General features: G+C 40.9%; 4 protein-coding genes across 6 annotated transcripts in view; 3 read left to right on the plus strand and 1 right to left on the minus strand.

Moving 5' to 3' along the window:
• Window positions 1-367: 367 nt before the first annotated feature.
• Window positions 368-3,013, plus strand: LOC125988729 (uncharacterized). Its single transcript, XM_049754331.2, has 6 exons — window positions 368-699; window positions 819-979; window positions 1,221-1,434; window positions 2,147-2,250; window positions 2,592-2,729; window positions 2,835-3,013. Exons 1-6 carry the CDS (start codon window positions 508-510, stop codon window positions 2,920-2,922), a joined length of 897 nt encoding a protein of 298 aa, XP_049610288.1. The 5' UTR covers window positions 368-507; the 3' UTR covers window positions 2,923-3,013.
• Window positions 2,621-4,843, minus strand: LOC125988731 (receptor activity-modifying protein 1). Its single transcript, XM_049754334.2, has 3 exons — window positions 4,625-4,843; window positions 3,762-3,885; window positions 2,621-3,470 (listed from the first exon to the last, which is right to left on the minus strand). Exons 1-3 carry the CDS (start codon window positions 4,674-4,676, stop codon window positions 3,215-3,217), a joined length of 432 nt encoding a protein of 143 aa, XP_049610291.1. The 5' UTR covers window positions 4,677-4,843; the 3' UTR covers window positions 2,621-3,214.
• A 2,065-nt stretch (window positions 4,844-6,908) lies between these two features.
• Window positions 6,909-9,693, plus strand: LOC125988730 (putative methyltransferase DDB_G0268948). The gene is made up of 6 exons (XM_049754332.2): window positions 6,909-7,108; window positions 7,242-7,402; window positions 7,535-7,748; window positions 7,915-8,018; window positions 8,176-8,313; window positions 8,577-9,693. Exons 1-6 carry the CDS (start codon window positions 6,989-6,991, stop codon window positions 8,662-8,664), a joined length of 825 nt encoding a protein of 274 aa, XP_049610289.1. The 5' UTR covers window positions 6,909-6,988; the 3' UTR covers window positions 8,665-9,693.
• A 285-nt stretch (window positions 9,694-9,978) lies between these two features.
• LOC125988097 (receptor tyrosine-protein kinase erbB-4) overlaps window positions 9,979-19,605 on the plus strand; it is a 122,467-nt gene continuing 112,840 nt past the window's right edge. For 2 of the 3 annotated variants that reach the window (XM_049752907.2, XM_049752909.2), the window contains exon 1: window positions 9,981-10,464. In XM_049752907.2, coding sequence (XP_049608864.1) covers window positions 10,401-10,464 — 64 coding nt within the window. In that variant the 5' untranslated portion in view covers window positions 9,981-10,400. Of the gene's footprint in view, window positions 10,465-19,605 lie in introns of all 3 variants that reach the window. The other variant, XM_049752908.2, reaches the window with a different exon arrangement.

The following is a 19,605-nucleotide window of genomic DNA, read 5'->3' on the forward strand; positions in this document are numbered from 1 at the left end:
TTATCTTATGGCAGCAGAATCAGGATTGATTAGTTCAATTAAAGTGGCCTTTAATGTAAACGGTTTAATCCATTTCTATTGTCAAAACCAAACACCTTCCTTCTGTCGGAGTGGGATTACCGGCCTCTCCTTCAAATTTGCACTTCAAGTAAAGGGTCAAGGGATTGATGCTCATAGGCAGCTCATAACTCAAAAAATAAAGATGGCTTCATGAATTTCACAGAGCAGCTGCAGTGCAAGCTCACCTTTTTGAAATTTCCAAAAACCTCAACCACTTGACACTGGATTCTGGGAGATTTAAAAGTAGCACAGCATTCAAGTTTATATTTTCTAATGGAAGCATTGCAGACAGCTTGCAATCATTTCATTTATTTTCATTCAGGCATTTCAGATAGTAAGGAAAAGAACTTTTGCCGCAAATATCTCAAGGATGCACGTTGTAATGCTGCCCTCTACTGCTCGTATAATGCAAGTGCAAGGGCAGAAACAAAAAATCCAACAAACCAAATGAAACCAACCCATCCTGAGGTTTACCTGACGTGGAGTAGAGGCAAGTATGATCAGTCTGTCGCTTGCATCTACCAGGACGTCATGGCCTTTAGGTTGTTTGAGAAGAGCGCCCATGTGGCGGCCTACCTTCAATATAGAGTGACCCCTTATGAACTCATCAACAAAATTATGGATTTTATGGGACCAAAGGTATGTTTTTATTATTTAATGACACTGCAATCATTCAGATTACCAATAACATGATTTTTGGATTTTAAAACCCAATTCAAAAACGGTGTAAATGAAAGCTAATGTAAATTCCCTTCTAGAGGCAAAACAAGTTTAACCTGGCAGTGGATGTGGGCTGTGGAAACGGGAAGGGAACCGTACTCTTGGCTCCGTACTTCAAGCAGGTCGTCGGGACAGACGTGAGCCCCGCTCAACTGGAGCTGGCTCGGGCCAAAAGCACTTCTTCAAACGTCTCGTACAGGTGAGGTGAAAGCAGGGTGACGAATCAGATCCGAGATCCACATTTGAACTCCAAGCCCATTTGTTTTCGTTTCCATTACAGTTTCTGTGTCTTAACACGCCGAGAATTTACGACGATCGTTTACATCAAGAATTCCAGCATTCCTTTAGGCTCTCATGCTTTTTTTTTTTTCCCAGCCATGTTCTAACGTCTCTCCACCCTCTCCTCCACGTTACTCCTTACGGCCGCCTCCGACATCCAGGCCCAGTCCGGCAGAAGAACTGCCGTTTAAGTCCAGCCAGGTGGACCTGGTAACGGCCATGACGGCGGCCCACTGGTTCGATCGGCCTCGGTTCCTGAAGGAGGTTGAGCGGGTACTTAAGCCCAAGGGCTGCCTGGCCGTGCTGGGCAACTTCATGGAAAGGGAGCTGGAGTACGGAGACGCCACTAGCACACTTAACAACATCTGTAAAGAGGTAAAAACTTTTTTTTTATCTTCTGACCCAAAACTATTTTCTAATTCTAGTTCTGGAACAAAAAAAAAAAATGTGGCTCATTGTTTTATGTTTGCATTGTCATTTCTGAGTGGCCTTTGGTCACTTTGGTCACCCTCCCATGCCTCAGGGAAAATGTTTAAAACCGGAATTTTTCTGTTATTTTAAAATGGATGCGGTATTCTTAGACCCCTTGATACTTTTCCATATTTTTTATACTAACTACATAATCAAAATATAAATGTGGAGTTTAGATGAATGCATCTGATGCTTGCAGTCAATTCAGTTTCACACCATAACAAACAAACACCTGGTTGAAAAGCCATTTTTTTATAACACCAGCCACAGTCAAGTTTTTATGAAATAAAATCCACACATATGCCAATTTTGCACACACACTCATCATACAAGCAGTATAATGGCAAAGAATCATGAAAATGTTGTCATAATGCGTTTTGAGTATGATTTGAATTTGATTTGTGACCATTGGTCGCTCCGATTGGTCGCTCCGATTGGTCACTCCGATTGGTTGCTCCGATTGGTCACTCCGATTGGTCACTCCGATTGGTCACTCCGATTGGCTGTTAACTACGAAGAAATTGAATTGTTTTTATGTTTCAGAAATTCTGACAGGTTTGCTTTCGTGACTTGTGATGTTTTTGTTTGTTTTTTAATTAATTTTTTTCATGATTAGTTTTATGCAGCACTGCTTCCTTTTAATCACCCTTGTCTGAGATCCTGTCCGTCACAAATTTACTTCGACATGTTTGAATCCTGCTCCTTCCCGGAAAAAGAGTGGTGAGTGTACTATTTTTTTTTTTGATTCTATAATATTGCAATTTTATCACAATTTAAAATAGTCCCGTTATGGCTTAATAGATTTTTTTTTTTTTTTAATCAAAGAACCTCAAGGAGTGTTGTAGCAGTCGTGATTGGTCAATTATTCAAAAAATAAGAACAGCTTGATCACAAGCACATTTTCGTTATTTACCAAGACATATTTATGTTTAATTATTTTAACTTTATGGCTCGGCAGGTATCTATGAGTACCAACTATTTGTCTATCAACAAATAAAAAAAATAACATTTGCATGGTATGGCCATTTTGAATTTTCCTTCTCCATTTTGTGTGCATCTAGGAACGGCTGTCAAAATATTTACAGGACGGTGACTGTCAACAGTTTTATTGGTTTGATCGAGACATTTACTAACTACCAAAATCTGAAGAGCCAGGATGCCGTCAAGGCCGAGCGACTCTCTGACGACATCAGAAACAAGTGAGACATTGTACACAGCAAATCCCTGCTTTTGTTTACCACTGTTGATGACATACTCTTTGTTTCTCTCGACCAATATTGAATTTAACTCATCTTTCGTTTCAGGCTGACGGCTGCCATGCAGGTGTCCTCGCCAGACACGGAGCTCACCATGAAGATCAAGTATTTCTACATGCTGGCACGAAAACCGTGATCCTTTTGTATTGTAGTAATAGAAATACTATAAAGCAAGGATCTGTTAAGAGTTACAAAAATAAATACTCCTTGGAGGCTGTTTTCTTTTGCATTGTGTTTTTCTGAGTGTCCACACAAAAGGATTCTAAAAGTCTTATACTTAATTCCTTTGCAAGAGATTATTAACTCGTTTACTACCATCGACGGCTATTGATGTCAAAGATCCATTTTGGCTGGTAAGTGGATGAGTTAAGATCAGCTTCACTAAAGGGATGTTTGAAAAAGTCACCGCTTTGTATGTATAAGTGTCGCTATAGAACACCCTCTGTGTGTTTACTCCTCCACACCACCAGGGCTGTCACGAGCAACGTGACCAATATGGGCACGCCGATGAATGGAGCAAGGACGCTAGCCGGCGGGTCGCGGATGAGCCGGCCGGTCGGCGGGCAGTCAAGAAAGTAGTCTCTGTGGATCCTCGCAAAGAAGCGGTCCACTATCTGATCGGGCCAGAAGCAGTCCATCCTCAAGGCCACCTGGTAGGTGCAGTTAGTCAGTTCCTCGTAGATCCTGTAGCATTGGAAAATGGAGGTCAAGGGTCAGGGAGGTGACTTCTTTTTTTTTTTTAATTTAATTTTTATTTTTTCAATAATTAATTACATTTTTTCGAATTTTACTTTAATTTTTTTTAATTTATTTTTTTATTTTATTTAATGTCAGATAGCAATGCCTCACATGCCCGACGTTCTCAACAAAAGTTTGACCAGATCTTGTGCACTTATTTGACATAAAAAAAAAATAAAAAATTGACCCCTCACAAGAATCACGTGTGAATCCCTCGTGCAAGGCCTCTTTACTCACTGCGTGGTGTCCGGCCAGCTGCACCACAGACGTTTGTCCATTGCCCCCATGTCCGACTTGAAGTTAATCAAACAGAAATCGTCGATGACTTTCTCGTAGAGTCCTCGGTCGCAGCCAGACACACCTGAAGGGAAATGCCGACAGCTCATCTGCATAACAAACACACATTCTGGTTCTCCCCCTCCTTATTTGTCATCTGTCAGTTACTGCGTCGCTCGTAACGTCACCTTCTTCACGCAAGATAATTGCGCAAACCTTCCTAGTTTTGCGGAATTCCGCAAACGACAAGCCCTAAAGCGCTCACATCTAAACCGGTTTGCCATCTTGAGATGTTTGCTAACCCTGCAGGGTGATTTAAATGAAACTGAAAAGTGAGTTTATTAAAATGACGACACATTCTGAAGCTAGCAAGTCCAAAATTAAGAACATCAACATCACTTTTCCTTTGCTGCTATTCCAAAGGTTAACTCCGGGTCAGATTTGTGAAGTCCAATTTTGCTTTCAAGTGATCTGGCAGTACAAAGTTGCTGCTCATGCCGGCGGATCTGAAAGTTTAGACATAGATCCACAAATGCGTCACGGCAAATATCTTTCAAGAATGTTTAGCGTGTACTATTTACAAACAGGGTTGTCTCAGATGGACTTGACTGACTTGAAGGACCACTTAGTGTCAAACTAACCTCTGCTTCTTGCGCAATCATCCAAAATATATATATATTATAACATGAATGGGTTTTATTTGAATTATTTCTGCCCCTACATTTGATTTGAGATCCTGCACAAAAACTTCCAAACATTTAGACAGAAAAACAGACAGGCAAGTTTCAATGAATTGATATCATCTTTTCTCGACAAATACTCACCGTTGATGAAGAACGCCACGCAAACCGCCTTGAGCAACCAACCGCTCTCCATGATGAACTCGAGAAAGCAGCTCCAGCACGTTTTTGTTTACTAGCCTGAGATCAACTGTGGATATTCATTTGCTCTTCTCTTTCTTACCTTCTAATGTTGACAAAAACCAGATGATGACACAGACAACCGAGTGATCGTGGCTGTGTGCTCGACGGGACGCAAAAAAAAAAAATGCCTTGACCTTCCACAGTGGGAAGCCACCCCCTAATCATAGCAGAACCGACTGTCATTTGATTCCTTGCCCGGCCGGCTGCCTTTCCCCCCCGCCGAAGTTGCTCACAGGGGACACAACAACAAACCAAAATTAGTCGTGTGACATGACAGTCGTTGGCAACGCGAAATCACCGACTCGTGTCAATGTGATTCATTGGCTAAACTGTAATTCAGCTTTGTCATGTCTTCTTTTTTTATTTAGGTTAAAGACGTTGCTCTGTACTGTAGCTTTCATATGATGATGACATTAGCCCGCCGCCAGGACTAAACAACATGTTTGTCAAGCTGGAAAGGTGAATGTTATTCACTTCACAGGTTTCTTTTATATCAAACAAATGGTTTTAGGTGAATGTTATTGTTCCATTCCTAGCTGTAATGTTTTGACTGTCATCTGCGCCAGATCAGGCTACTCGCCGACCTTGTACATTGTTTTGTACACGGAAAATGTGTCATTTGTTTTAGTGTGTGATGGACGATATATTTTTCTCTCTCGGAATTCTATTGAGACAAAGCAAGAAATGTGTGGCTGGTGGGAGGAGTTGCTTGTTGCCTGCTAAAGGGTTAGCATATTCCCCTTTAGCAACCATGTAGCGTCTGTTTACAAAATCAAAATGATTACTTTGATTATGATGTTGGTAACTAACTAATTGACAAACTAACTAGCGCAAGATGTTTTTGATAGCTGTTTGCTTGCTGTCGCAATATAAAACTGGTTTATTTGGGTGACTGTGTTGTTATGGAACTTGTAACCTTATGATCATCAAGGTACTGAAGAGCAAGAATATACGGTAAGCCCTCGTTCATCGTGGATAATTGGTTCCAAAAACCACCCACGATAAGTGAAACCCGCGAAGTACGGTCACCAACAAAAGTACCGGGCAGACTAAGGAGTTAGCGAAAGATGCTAATATGCGATCGTGCTAACACATGAAACGGACATCTAAAGGAATGTAAACAGACATTTGGAGCAATACTACATTGTCCTAAAGGTTAGACACATGTTTCCTCAAGTTATAAGTTTATTTTGACTTTTAAATGTTTTTTTAATTTTGAAAAAAAAAATCCGCGATGTAGTGAAGCCGCGATAAACGAAACGCGAAGTAGCGAGGGATCACTGTAGTTTAAAATAGCATAGAATGCTTTTTGCATTTGGAATTTATGTCTTTGTTCATCCATTTAAGGCAGTGTGTAGTGGCAGGCAGAACAATGAAATTCACTTTCAAAAGCTGACAGAAGGTAAAACAAGCCATTAGCTCAATAAAGGTGCGGAATTTCCGGTCCAGGTGACAACGGAGCATTGCGGATGTTTTCACCTGATGTTACAGCGCCCTCTTCTGGCCATTATGTTAACTAACACCAATGTTACGCATTTTTCGGTCAAATTCGGTAGGCGGAAGCAGAAGAAAGTCCACAATTGACACCTTTTCGACAATATGAGTTTGCTGCCCAAGTCAGGTATGTGCTGGAAAGCTAACTTGGATTCTGTCATGATGCAAGCATGGAGGAAAATTGTCTTGATTATAATAAACCTGTCAATATCAATTAGTCCATAGAGGTGTGGTTTCAATTTCAGATCTAGACACCAATCAGGGTGGAATTTAGGTTCCACTCCATTTTAACACAGGCTATTGTGTTACAACTTTGATGAATGTATAAAATGTCTAATTCAGTGTTATGGTACTTTGTCCAATTCTGACATGTTCGAATAAACACGTGATCTGGTAAACACATTCAAGGGATTTTTTTTTAAAAATCAAATTCAATATAAAAGTGCTTGTAGGGAATGGGGAGCTACTTTTGATTACTACAGTAATTGTTATTAAAATGTTTATAACAAAATCTGAGCACTGAAAAGAAGTCCCACTGCAGTCCTGCTCAGAGTGAATGAGCCATGATAACCTCTTTGCCCTCGGGCAGGGAATGATGGGTGTTCCAATGCTGCTCTCTACTGCTCTTATACTGCCAATGCAGGGGTATAAAAAAAAACAAAAAAACACACACACCCACAAAAACCCAACCCACCCTAATGTTGCAAGAATTTGCTGACGTGTTGATATAGAACAGTAGCGAGGTTGCCAAGTTCAGTCCGTCGTTTGCATATGCGGGACGTCATGGCCTTTAGGTTGTTTGAAGAAAGGGACCATGTGGCGGCCTACCTGCAGTATAGATTGACCCCTTATGAACTCATCAACAAGATTATGGACTTTATGGAACCAAAGGTATGTTTTTATTATGTAATGAGAATGCAATCATTCAGATAACCAATTGTATTTTTTGGATCTTATAACCCAATTTTAAAACGGTCTAAATGAAAGAGATTTTTTAATAGTTACTTTGAATGTTCTCTTTCAGATGCAAAACAAGTTCAATCTTGCAGTGGATGTTGGCTGTGGAAACGGGAAGGGAACCGTACTCTTGGCTCCGTTCTTCAAGCAGGTCGTTGGAACAGACGTGAGCCCCGCTCAACTGGAGCTGGCTCGGGCCTATAGCACTTCCCCAAATGTCTCGTACAGGTGAGATGAAAGCAGGGTGATGGATGCATGAAACTGGAATGTGTTGTTAATAATTCAATTATTGTCAAGATTCACTTAGGTTTAACTGCAAGCCCAATTATTTTTTAACTTCTACCCCCCTCCTGATTCCAGCCAGAGTCCCGCTGAAGAACTGCCGTTTGAATCCGGCCAGGTGGACCTTTTGGCGGCTATGACGGCGGCCCACTGGTTTGAATGGCCTCGGTTCCTGAAGGAGGCTGAGCGGGTCCTTAAGCCCAACGGCTGCCTGGCCCTGCTGAGTAACACGATGGACATGGAGCTGGAGTACGGCGACGCCACTAGCGCACTTAACGACATCTGCAAAGAGGTGATTGACACAATGAATTTCACGACAGCAGTGTGATTTAATGGATTTTAAATTGTATATCACAAATATAGTCTATAGTTGATTTTTGTGCTTCGGGACTACTGAATGGTTTGCCCTGATGATGTAGGATGATGCATACGTGTCTTGAGTTATTGTTTATGATTAGTTTTATGCAGCTCTACTCCCCTACAAAAATCCTTGTCTGGGTACCTGTTCTTCACAAACCTACTTGGAGATGTTTGACTCCTGCCCCTTTCCGGACAAAGAGTGGTGAGTGTCCCATCTTTCGGATTCCACACTAGTGTTCTTTTTTTTGTGTTAACATTCTGGTGACGCAAGTGGAGTCCCAAATATTTGTTTACAAACAAAAGTCAACTGATAAGACAACTTCTAATTTTGCCCTACTTTTTTTTTTTTGTGTATCTAGGAACGGCTGTCAAAAAATTTACAGGACGGCGACAGTAAACCGTTACATTGGTTTGGTCGAGACATTTACTAGTTACCGGAAAATGAAGAGCCAGGATGCCACCGCGGCCAAGCGTCTCTCTGATGACATCAGAAACAAGTCAGACATTTACATGTACTCTTCAACTAACCTCAGTTAGCTTGTCGCTAAACATTGAACTCCATAACCCCCCAATGGAGCCAGTAGAGACAGCAGGACAATAAATGTGTGATTTGGTCCCTTGAAAGGCCGCCATATCGTATAAATAGAGCTATTATCATTATTACGATGATTATTATTATTATTCCTTGATTGATTTTTTAAAAATTAAAACCTGAGGCAATTTTTTCTCGATTATAAACTTAAACTGTCTTTGGTTTCAGGCTGATGGCTGCCATGCAGGTGTCCTCGCCAGACGTGGAGCTCACCATTGTGACCAAGTATTTCTACATTCTGGCACGAAAACCATAATCCTTTTTTTTTTTTTTTATAGTAGTTTAAATAGTATAAACCAAGGATCACTATTGTGGTTAGACTGAAAAGAGTTGCCGAAGAAAATGCCCCTCAGCCTGCTTTAAATAAAGCTAAAGCTAAACAAATAAAAAGATGAAGGCTGTTTTTTTTTTTTTTTGCATTGTGTTTTCATTGGCATACTTGGTCCAAATCAAATGATGCTATACATTTTTAAATATTTTTTCATTTCATCCTTTATTCCTTTGCAGATTTACTAATGGGATTTTTCCCCTCTCAAGTAAATTACAGCGCCCTCTACTGTTCATAGTGAATACTAACTCTAATTTTACGCGTTTCTCCGTAAAATTCGCTAGATGGCAGCAGAGGAAAGCGCACGATTTACATATTTGGTGGCTCCAACGTCCATCAACTCGAACTTAAGTTTAACTGTAGCCACACCGGCCGGCTCTGTCATGTTCCATTCATCACATATGAACATTAATTTACTGCGCAGATTCGTTAAACTCTAGTGAAAACTCTTAACATTCAAATAAATAGAAGAATACGTTCATGCTCGATTTTTTCAGTCCGCATAAATATGGATTTCATCTTGCATTGTTAGTATATTTAATTAAGTTAATATAATATTTCACAGATTAGCACAGAAAAGGAATGTGCATTAGCATTTTCCCGCTCAGCCTTTAATGAGCACCCATATTAAAAAAAAAAAAAATGTTTTATGGCCTTCTGCCATCTGCTAGCATTAAACAACCATTCCTAATTATCATTTCAGTTTATTTAACATAGCTCATTAAGTTGAGGCTTTCACTTTAAATCACACAATACAAATACATACACAACATAATTAAATCAAGTTTTTTTTTATTGTGTGGGCACAGTATGGGCTTGGGACCACATCAACCCCCCCCCCCCTCCCCTTGAAACTAGTAAATCAAAGTTGATTTATTCATTCTTGTATTTTTTGTATTTATTTATCTTACTGAATGAACTGATACATTGTATGAAATAAAAATTCACATACCCAACTCATTGTAGTTAAAGATGAAAGATTTTATGCATATAGTATAACCCAATTTACTAGTCATGCTTTTTTATTTTATTTTTTTAACTTTATGCCTTTTTTTTAACTTTATGCCTGAACGTCCGTTTTGGCTCACGACCACAAAAGTTTGTGCTGCACTCTCGTAATTCAGCAACGGAAATCTCCCAACGTGAAAACGTGCGTATGTGCACAGGTGACCTTCCGGCCACAGGTCAAAATCACACGCCTGCTGTATTCGGTGACGTAGACGAACCTTCAAGCCAGACCAACTGTTTAAAAAAAAAAAAAAAAGTCTATTAGCTGTTGTAATTGGCTGTGTGAAGTGTCTGTCACATTGCGGAGGCGTGTTCATACCCAGCGCACACAAGTGGACGCGCACGGACACGCGCGCGCGCCCAAGCTGCCACCGACAGCGTGTCAGCGTGTCAGCGTGCGGGCGTCCTTTTCTCACAGTAGATCCACAGCGGAAAGCGATCCGAGCGGCAGCCTGGGAACTAGTAAACAAACACAAGCAAGCGGCGCGTAAAGCCTGTGCGCTGGCTGGCTGGTTGCGCCGGGTGGTGCGCGACCAAGCGGTTACGAGAGGAGCCCCGCTCGATTTTCCTTGATTATTGCACGACTCGACCGGGATATCCTAATTGGACATGTGAGTTGCGGGAGTTTAACAAGAATAATCAGCCGTCTTTCCAAGATGAAGTTCCTCGCCTGCGCCCTCGCTACTTTGCTGCTCATCCGATCCAGCGCAGCGCAGTCAGGTAAGTTTTTTTTTTTTTTCCTGCGCCCAAAACACCTTGGCGGAGTTTAATCACACCGATTGGCTCATTAGCGTGGAAAAGAAACTTGCTTAACTTCACCATGACGCGTTTTGCTACCTCTATGTGGACTGCTTTTTGATTGCCTCCATTTTTTGATTTTGCAGAACCGTATCCGAGGTTCTCTTTTTGGATATTTCATTTATTGCCCGTCACTTTGAGCTAGATGTTCCGTTTATCGTCATGCAGTGACTCCTGCTAGGTCCGTTTGTGGTCCAGCATCTCCTCACTCGCCTGCTTAACAGTCCATCCACTCTTCATGTTCCTTCCTTTTGACCACTGAAGGATGTTTGCATGCTACTCAATGCCGGCTGGACGGTTTTGGACCCAGCTCTTAATTATTATAAGCCGTGATGATCCTTCTTATGCTTTCTCAGAGACTTCCATCACTTAGTGTTTGGTTTTGGATTAGAATGTTGGGATTGATGAGCCATGCATGAATTTTCTTTCTAAAGTGCTTCTTCAATTGAACTTGTTGGACTATATTTCCAAATAAAATGCCAAGCTGAAGACGTGACTATATGTTGTCACTCCAAGGGGGGAGTTGAAGTTCTCAGGCATGCACACACACACACACATGGATATACACACTCCCCCTCGGGCTAAATGCAGCTGAATGCAGCCTATTTGACACATGCATTAATGGATGGATGCTAGCGTGTGGAGAGAGAGAGAGAGAAAAAGAAAGAGAGAGAGAGAAGACAGGAAAAGCAAGCTCACTGTGTCGCTAGCATGCACGCTCAGCCAGGATATCTGTAATGCAAATTCCACCCAAGAAGAACCCGCTTTGTGCCTTCTGGGAACTTTGTGGGTGTTAATGAGCCGATTAAATTCATTACTTTGGTTAACATGTTGAAGTAAATGAGAAGATGTCGGTGTTTAATGCAAAGTATCTCCTCCATGGGTGTGCGTTGGTGTCAAAGTATCAAAGTTCCCAGGTGTTCCTCGTATGAAATGAAAGAAAAATTCCATTGATTTAAACATTCAAAGGGTCAAAGGTCGCATGAACACCATTTTGACAGCTTGGTATGTTTATAAAGAGCATAAAGTCATTTGTTATATCTTGGTGGGATCCATTATAATCTTTTTGGACTTTATTTTTTTCGTTTATGAAAATCATCTGCACGTTTAGTTGGAGCGTTCAGTTGGTGCGTGTGTGTGTGTTTGTGTGTGTGTGTGTGTGAGAGAGGAACAAATGCAGATTTGGCATGTGCGTGTTTGGGTGACATTTGAAGACGCCTGTGCAGTGGTCTGCGAAGGGGGCTGGAGCGGCGGCTGAATGCCAGTTTCAAATTACCATCGGGGTGTCAGCTGGTCCACGCCGAGCTGGCCAAGAACTTTGGAGACCACTGGCAGAAATGAGAATTTATTATGATCTAATTAAGCTTTTTTTTTTCTTGATAACATCAGTCTAGACTTGTCTAGACCTTTACATGACAGCATGATGGATGAGTGGGGGGGGGGGGAGTCTATCATTCTTCAAATTAGTCAGCATTGCTATCAAATACATATCTGTGCTCTGTGACACACTTTGGGATTTTTTGCTTGTATGTAATGGAGCGATGGTGGAAGGGAAGGTCCAAATCAATCCGACTTGAGTGGGGGGGCGATATTGAGGAGGGTCATGATAATGAGGAGCCAGGCGTTTGGTCTTTGGACTCTTTGTAACCACTGCAGCGTGAAACATTATCAAGATGCCTTTCATTTCCCATCACAAAAAAAAAAATGATCACCCGCAGCTTGTATCTTGCAGCTGACCAGCCTGTAGCGCCCCCTGCCGCCAGTCCTTGACACAGCACGATACCGACGAAACCAGTAACTGAATTGTCAATTTGAAAAAATTTTGTCAACCCAAAAAAAATGGAAAATGAGGTTATTTTTAGAAAATAGGTAAATTTAGATAAATAATAAATCAAAATTCTTAAAAAATCATTAGTAAGCAGCTCTAAAATTGAAAAATGTGAGGAATCAATACAGGCCAATCTTATTCATTGATGATCATATTGAAAAAAAAAAGCAGCATCAAAACCATAAATAAATAAATAAATAAATAAATAAATAAATAAATAAATAAATGAACCAGCCTGACATAATGGTGGTGGTGGATAAATACATAATTAAATTGATGTCTATTTTTTGTGGCACTGCTATTTTTGTGGTGCGCCGTCAACTTTTTAAAAAAAACTTTTTACGTCAAATATTTGCTTTGGCTCCTAAGCCGTTGGGAAACGCTGAACTTTGGAAGCCAATGTACTGTTAACATGCCGATGGCGTCCAGTGACGTCCAGCCACTTTCAGGGCGGTGGCCCGGCACACCAAAAAGTCCCAAAAGATGAAAAGGGCCAATTGAAACTTTTTGGATTGAATTTGAGATCACAAAAACACTTTTGCAGCTTGACAAGTTTCTCTGTGTTCTCTTTCTTGTGGACCACTGGAGGGTTTGTTGAACCCACCACTTGTAATTCCGCTCAGAGACGAAAAACCTTCATCGCATGGCAGACACAAACACACGCTCGCGTGTCTCCTGTGTTTTCCTTTCTTCTTCCTCTCTACTCCTGTATGTGTATTTTCTTAATTTCCCCATTTTTATTTTGATCCTGGCCCAACAGGATATTACACACACAATGAAAAATTTAGCTTTTGCATTGGGAATTTCATCCCAAAAAAAAATTCGAAACCTCGATTGGATTCCAGCAATTAGCCAGTGCTGGATGAAAGACATGAAGTCGCAAGAGCGAGCTCTCCGGCATTGTGTACACAAACGACGGCTTTGAGTTCCCACTCACGCTCGTGTTTCCCGGCACAAGGCCAACGCAGGAAGCGGGATGTCGTTTTGAGTGACAGCGTCGCTTTGGCGAGGCGGCCTCGACTCTCTCAAGACAAGTCTGGGCTTTTTCTTTCAGGCCGGCATTGCGGGGGCCTATCGCAATCACAAAAGCTTCTTTTTTTTTTTTTTTTTGCTCCATAACCTTGACCAAGCTGTTTGAGATGATGGCCGACCTCTAATCCTGGTGTGCTCCTGCTGTTTCCATCATAAATTACCCAGCTAGATCTTACTATTTTGAATATTTCTCCGTATTTGTGTAATCCCTGCTAAAATACTCCAAACACCTAATCTGTTTCATTACACTACAAATTAAGAATATTTACTGTTTCGAGGCTTTCATGCGACAGCCGCTTTAATCAGGCCCGAACTTCGCCTGGCACGAAGTGCGTCTGTTATTCTTATTCATTCTCAGTGTGTGTTTGTGTGAATGTGTGTATGTGTGTGTCTATGATTGATATTCAGTATGCCGGAGCATGTGCACATTTATTTCTATCAGACAATTTGTGACAGAGCCCGGCCGGGCCGCCTGTGTCTGTGCCTTCCTCAGCTCCTTATTGAATATTTGCCAGAGTGGAAGAGATGATTGTTTTGCTCGGCCGTCACCATGACAGAGAAAGACTGCTCTCCAATAGCGCCCAAATGTAATATCAGCCAGCGTTCATAATATCACGGATCATCGGGAGGGCACAAAGACGCATCGATCTGCTTAACAAGACACTCGCGTTCCGGCTCCTTCGACAACTGCCGTAGTCGCTCGGCAAAAGCCGCCTGGCGTCCTCGAGAAAAGCCAATAACCGCCTCGTGACGTTCCGACAAATAAAAAAAACATATAACGCCAATTGTTTCCAAAACCCATTTCAAGATGGATTCCATTAGCCGCAGTAAAAAGCGAATTGAAATAAAGACTCTCGTGAGTGACAGTAATATCGCGGCGGCAGCTCGGATTGAGCTCCTGGTTGAAGTTAATTTCCGAGTGAAGTGCCCGAGGAGTCGAGCTCTTGGGAAGTCTCGTCCCTCTCGCTCGTGCCTTTGTTTTTGGCTCGTGTCGGCGGTTCTTAATTAGAGTTTGTTTGTGTGAAATGAGAGTGATGGGGGGAAAAAAAACTGGCGCAGGAAATTACGTCTGAGTGGCAATTGTGTATCTCACACGTGTGTGTGTGTGTCATTGGATGACATCCTTGAGGACCTTCTCTCGAAGTCGGTAGCCACCAGAACATGGCTTCCAAAATGGGTAGTCGATGAGCGTGAGAATTATGGGATGCGAGTCCAGGATGATTGTGCATCACACGGAGAAGTCGCCATGTTTCTTGTCCTCGCTGCCCCGCCCCTCCCAACCCAAATTCTTTGTTTCATTGGTGACCTTGCAGTCCGGCAGAAATATGGCCGCCCCTCCGGCGGCTTTAAAGGTACATAAAACTTGTGTGTGCGCGAAAGCAGCAGGACCTTGGGGCCCCGGCTTTGCTGCGACCGCGTGAGCACGGGCAGGCGAGTCACCTTTAGCGGCGAGGAAGACGGACGCTGCAAAACCTGTCACAATTTGTTGGTGCGTGAGCGTGCACTTGTGTGCTCGCTCGCGTTTTGGCCTGGAAAGTGACCGCAGATTGCTCATGGCAAGGTGAAGGGAGGGGGGGGGGTTGGTAAAATGCCGGCGAAAACAAGAAGGGTGGTCTAATTTCGTCTTTGTGTGTGTGTGTGTGTGTGTGTGTGTGTGTGTCCAGAAGAGGTTAAGGTGGACTGAGTGAGACAGTTGTGCTGTCTCTGAGGAGGGCTGCTATCATGCTCGCTAAACGTTCCAATTAATCAATCCAGGCCGTGTGTGTATGTGTGTGTGTGTCTCCCTATGCGCATGTGTGTGTGTTTTATTTATTTATTTTTTCAGATTTGAGGCTTTTTACATATATTTGTGTTTGAGCATTGCGTAACACTGTTCATGGCTAAACATAAATAATATATATATATATTTTTTAATTATTTTTTATTTTCATCCACTTTCCATTTATTTCCATTCACTCAAGTTAGCGGTTTATAAGCACAGAGAATTTACAATTGTTGGCCATGATGAAATGTTCCAAATGATATTCCAATAATGAATTATTAAATCCCCTTGTTCAAACATTTTTTAAAAAAAAAAGCAGAATATATAAAGGCAATGGGAGAGAGTTCAGTTGAAACATCATCTAAGGTCAAATTCTTGCCAACATGAAATCTTTAATGACTTGTTTAAAGGACTTTTTGACCTTTGACTGACCTCAGGGGAAAAACAAGTTTAAGTGGAATTTTTTTTCACACCATGTCTGAAAAAAAATTGTTTTTGCATGATCACTACAAGAAGAGGGTTGGCCAATTTGTTTGTTGATTGACTTGATACAGGAAGAAAGGTACAGAACGCATCTGTCTATTTTTCACTTAATGTTATTTTCATTATAGAAGCCCCATGTGCAATCCACTTGTGAAATTGCATTTAAAGTTAAAAAGAAGTCTGTGGAAACTCATTTGGCTTGGTTTAACACAAAGAAAGTAAAAAAAAAACAAAAAAGAATTCAGAGCACAAAGCTCCAACTTACTTTAAATAGTTATGAGTTGTCCTAATGGCAACTTTCTCTCAGATACCCCCCAAAATTCTGCTACTGAATGAAAATTAAATATTTCTTTCTTACATCACATTCACATTGCCAATTTCACGTTAAAATATTTTTTATTGTTTGAGATCTTCATTTATTTATTTATTTATTTATTTATTTATTTATTTATTTATTTATTTATTTATCTATTTATTTATTTTTCCTTTATGAAATAAATAAATAAAGAAAGAAAGAAATACTTTTTTGACAAATAAAGTGATATTAAATAGTTTCCTGCAGCACCCCTGATGATATCATTGCGTGAGCTAGGATTTTTTTTAATTTTTTTTTTTACTTGGGTCAGGGGTCATGAGGTGGCCAAGACATCACATATATATATATATTTTTTTTTACAAACCCCCCAAATTCTTCAAATCTCTGAAAAATTTCAAAAATACCTATTATCTAGCCTGAAGTATTTTTTTTAAAATTCCCATTGTCATTAGCGTTGTCGTATTTCCAGCAACACAACATCAAATCAGCGCATTTCACTCCCCAATGTTTGACAACACATTTGTGTTCTTCAAGCACACTTCCAGCTTTTCACTTTCCCACACAAGCCGGTTGTTCCTGAATCACTTGAACTACTCGCACATTGCCGCTCGCAGGTTTATTTCGAGTTCACCAAAGTCCCGAATGTGCTTCAGTGTTGTCACTCAGCCCAACAATGAGACAGCTATCCACAATCCGAGATAACGTCAAGGCATATATAGAGCACAAACACATTTTCATTGTCCGGCTCAGGCCCCTAGGCACAACTTTTATCCGAGTTCTTTATATTTTAAGGCAGTAACATGCTAACGCGTGCATGCTAGCATGTTTATGCGCGGCCATGTTGGCGGGTTTTGTGGCGAGTGACATGAGCAGGTGGTGCTAGCCGCTGCTTCCCCGCAGAAGCTCCAACTCGACAGTCGCTTGAGACACGTCAGTTGTTTTATCACACGCCAGTGCGGCTTCACACAACTGCCGTCCGTCATGGCCGCTGTTAACGCAAGTGATGTTTAGAACAAGGTTCCAATGCAATTTTTTTTTTTAGGTCGCTCTGTGTTTATAGAAACTTTTGAATGTTGGAGCTGGGCAATTTAGGACTTGGAAAGAAGGATTGTAAAATTGAAAAGTAATGAGTCCAGGATTGGAATTTTACTTTCAATATTTCAAAATTAATCAGCGACCATGTTAAGAATTATGAAGGGGTAGGAAAAAACAAGCAATAGCTTCTTGCGTCTCCTTTTTTGTTGTTGTTTTTTGTTTTGTTGATTTCAAGATTCAAGAGTTTTTTTTTTATTGTCTTCTTGGCATAACGTGAAATTATGTGAAAACGTGAAAAATTATTTTGTGTTAGGTTGATCTCGTGTTCCAAAATCAACTTCAACTTCAAAACAAATAAAATAACGGTCATCCAGTTAAAATAAGTCAAATTTCACGAAATATAAACGTTCATTCTTTTAATGAACAAAACAAAGCCGATGAAATATGAAAACATCCGGGGCGGTCATTTAAAGTCGCTCAAGCAAAAGTTATTGTCACATTAGAAGTAAACATTTGAGATGCCTTCAGTGACAGGCTGCAGCTGCATCCATGTCAAATTTACCGCTTCCATTCGCGTGAGCACAACTTGAATATAAAATTAAATTGCTGCATTAAGCGCTTACTGCTCATTTGGCTCTGTGCGCGCCCGTATAATGAGCATCTGTGCTTTTTTTTTTTTTCCCTCACACCTGTCTGTTTTTGGAAGCCCCATTTTGAACGCCCATCCCACCATTGGCTTAGCGGCTAAGTAGCAAATCAACTGCAAACGCACGTGTGTGTTTGAAGGAAATATTCTACAGGGAAAATAGTACTACTAATTAGTGGAATTAGCCACAGATCAAAAGATTCAATTAGAAAGCTGTGTGGTTGCACAGAAGCTGCAACATGGCGAGCGCCTCTAAATTTCATGCTGGGAGGGACGCCATGCAGAGAATGTACGCAAGTCACCCTTTGGTGTGGGATGATTTTTAATTTGATTCATTTTTTTCCCAAATGGACTTGCTCTCTGCCATAAATGGAATTCGAATAGCTCATCGGTGTGTGTCACTTTTGTGACGTGCTAACAAAGCAACATGGGCAATATTCTATTCATTTGTTCAAAGACTCCCAAATGGACAGCAGCAAATGAAACATGAGGGTTAATTAATGACCAACACACACACTTGATTTTCTTTGTGCTTCTGCATACAGTGTGTGTTTCCATTTCCTGTCTAATTAAAAACATAAGTGTGTGTGTGTGTTGAGATGCTCACTGTGCACACGGTCGAAGCTTGGACCACCACGGCCAATTCACAGCACTGCTAATTTGCCATTTAAACGCCACGTTTGACTCCTAATTAAAGATGGAAACACACACAGACACACACACACACATGCACACATCCATGCAAGGGTCACGTCAAAGCTTATATTTTGATTTTGATTGATATCTTTATTTCGAACATCCGAAACAAAAAAGAAAAAACAAAACAAATCACACTCTAAAGTGCCACATATAAGTCCATACAACAAACAAACAAAATATAAACCAACAAACAGAAAAAAATACATAAATAAATAATAATAATAATACATAAGTAAATAAATCAATAAAGAATCCTCGAAAAGGAGTAGGAAGATGCATAGCTAGCAAGCTTATATCAAAATATAAATGAGCAAGAAACTAAAAACGAAACAATTAATTTATTTTTACCATGTTACAATATTCCATACATTTTCTAAAATAAATTTGAGATCTCGGAAGGTATTCATGGCACTCTCAAATGAATCATAAAACAAAAATAATGACCCTTGAGCAGCACATCATTTGAGTTACGAGCATGGTCACGGAACAAATTGCACTTGCATCTCAAAGCGTCACCATCATTAAGGTCTTTTATCCACTTTACTTTTGTCTCAGTTTGGATCTTCTAGCATAAATTGGTGAATGCTGGAGGATGAAAGAGATATCCCGACTACAAACTTTGGGCTTCCGCTGGAGAATCTTGTGTTGTTTGGTTTTTGTGTATTCCCTTGCTGCTGTGTGTGTCAGGGGCGTTTTGTTGTGTTAAATGGGAGCGTCCAGTCTACTGCGTAGCCTCATTCATCAGCCTCACGCGGGAACGGGAAATTCGCCCGGGACCCGGCACACACCATTTCAAGATATCCCATCAAGGCTTTTGCGGATGCATATTGTTTTTCTTTTGACCTTGTTGTCTGACATCCACGGCCTTTCTTTGTCCTACGTCCGACTCCATTCTGCTGCTCGGAGGTTCTGTTCGCGTCCAACAAATATTTCCCGGCAGTACTGACAGGTGTTTGTTTTTTTTCTTCTCCAAAGTGTAATAAAAGCGATTTTGTAGCGGTAGCTCACCTCAAGTGGGTGTTAAATGGATTTCAAAAGTTCTCGCTAATTTATTTCTCCGTTCAGTTTGAATGTTGTTCGCCTTAAGAGCTTTCGAAACTTCAAGGATCTTCCTTTTGAAAGGTGTTTATGGTGCTCAGGAATGTGTGGAATGGTGAATTATTGAAACCGTATAAATGAGATTGGAGTCTTCATAAGGAAGTGATTTTTTGGGGGGGGCCTTAAATTTTGGTGAGGTCGAGGCAAGATGTGAAGTTATTCTT

This window comes from Syngnathus scovelli, chromosome 2 (assembly GCF_024217435.2).
Source record: "Syngnathus scovelli strain Florida chromosome 2, RoL_Ssco_1.2, whole genome shotgun sequence".
NCBI classification, from domain to species: Eukaryota; Metazoa; Chordata; class Actinopteri; order Syngnathiformes; family Syngnathidae; genus Syngnathus; species Syngnathus scovelli.

Bases quoted from the DNA above. Each gene is read 5' to 3' on its own strand.
- LOC125988729 (XM_049754331.2), top strand. From the start codon at position 508: ATGAAACCAACCCATCCTGAGGTTTACCTGACGTGGAGTAGAGGCAAG. The intron at 2,251-2,591 runs GTGAGTGTACTA...GTGTGCATCTAG, and splicing joins TCCTTCCCGGAAAAAGAGTG to GAACGGCTGTCAAAATATTT. The intron at 2,730-2,834 runs GTGAGACATTGT...CTTTCGTTTCAG, and splicing joins TCTGACGACATCAGAAACAA to GCTGACGGCTGCCATGCAGG.
- LOC125988731 (XM_049754334.2), bottom strand. From the start codon at position 4,676: ATGGAGAGCGGTTGGTTGCTCAAGGCGGTTTGCGTGGCGTTCTTCATC. The intron at 3,886-4,624 runs GTGAGTATTTGT...ATTTCCCTTCAG, and splicing joins CGTGGCGTTCTTCATCAACG to GTGTGTCTGGCTGCGACCGA. The intron at 3,471-3,761 runs GTGAGTAAAGAG...CCAATGCTACAG, and splicing joins AGCTGGCCGGACACCACGCA to GATCTACGAGGAACTGACTA.
- LOC125988730 (XM_049754332.2), top strand. From the start codon at position 6,989: ATGCGGGACGTCATGGCCTTTAGGTTGTTTGAAGAAAGGGACCATGTG. The intron at 7,403-7,534 runs GTGAGATGAAAG...TCCTGATTCCAG, and splicing joins TCCCCAAATGTCTCGTACAG to CCAGAGTCCCGCTGAAGAAC. The intron at 7,749-7,914 runs GTGATTGACACA...GTTTATGATTAG, and splicing joins TTAACGACATCTGCAAAGAG to TTTTATGCAGCTCTACTCCC.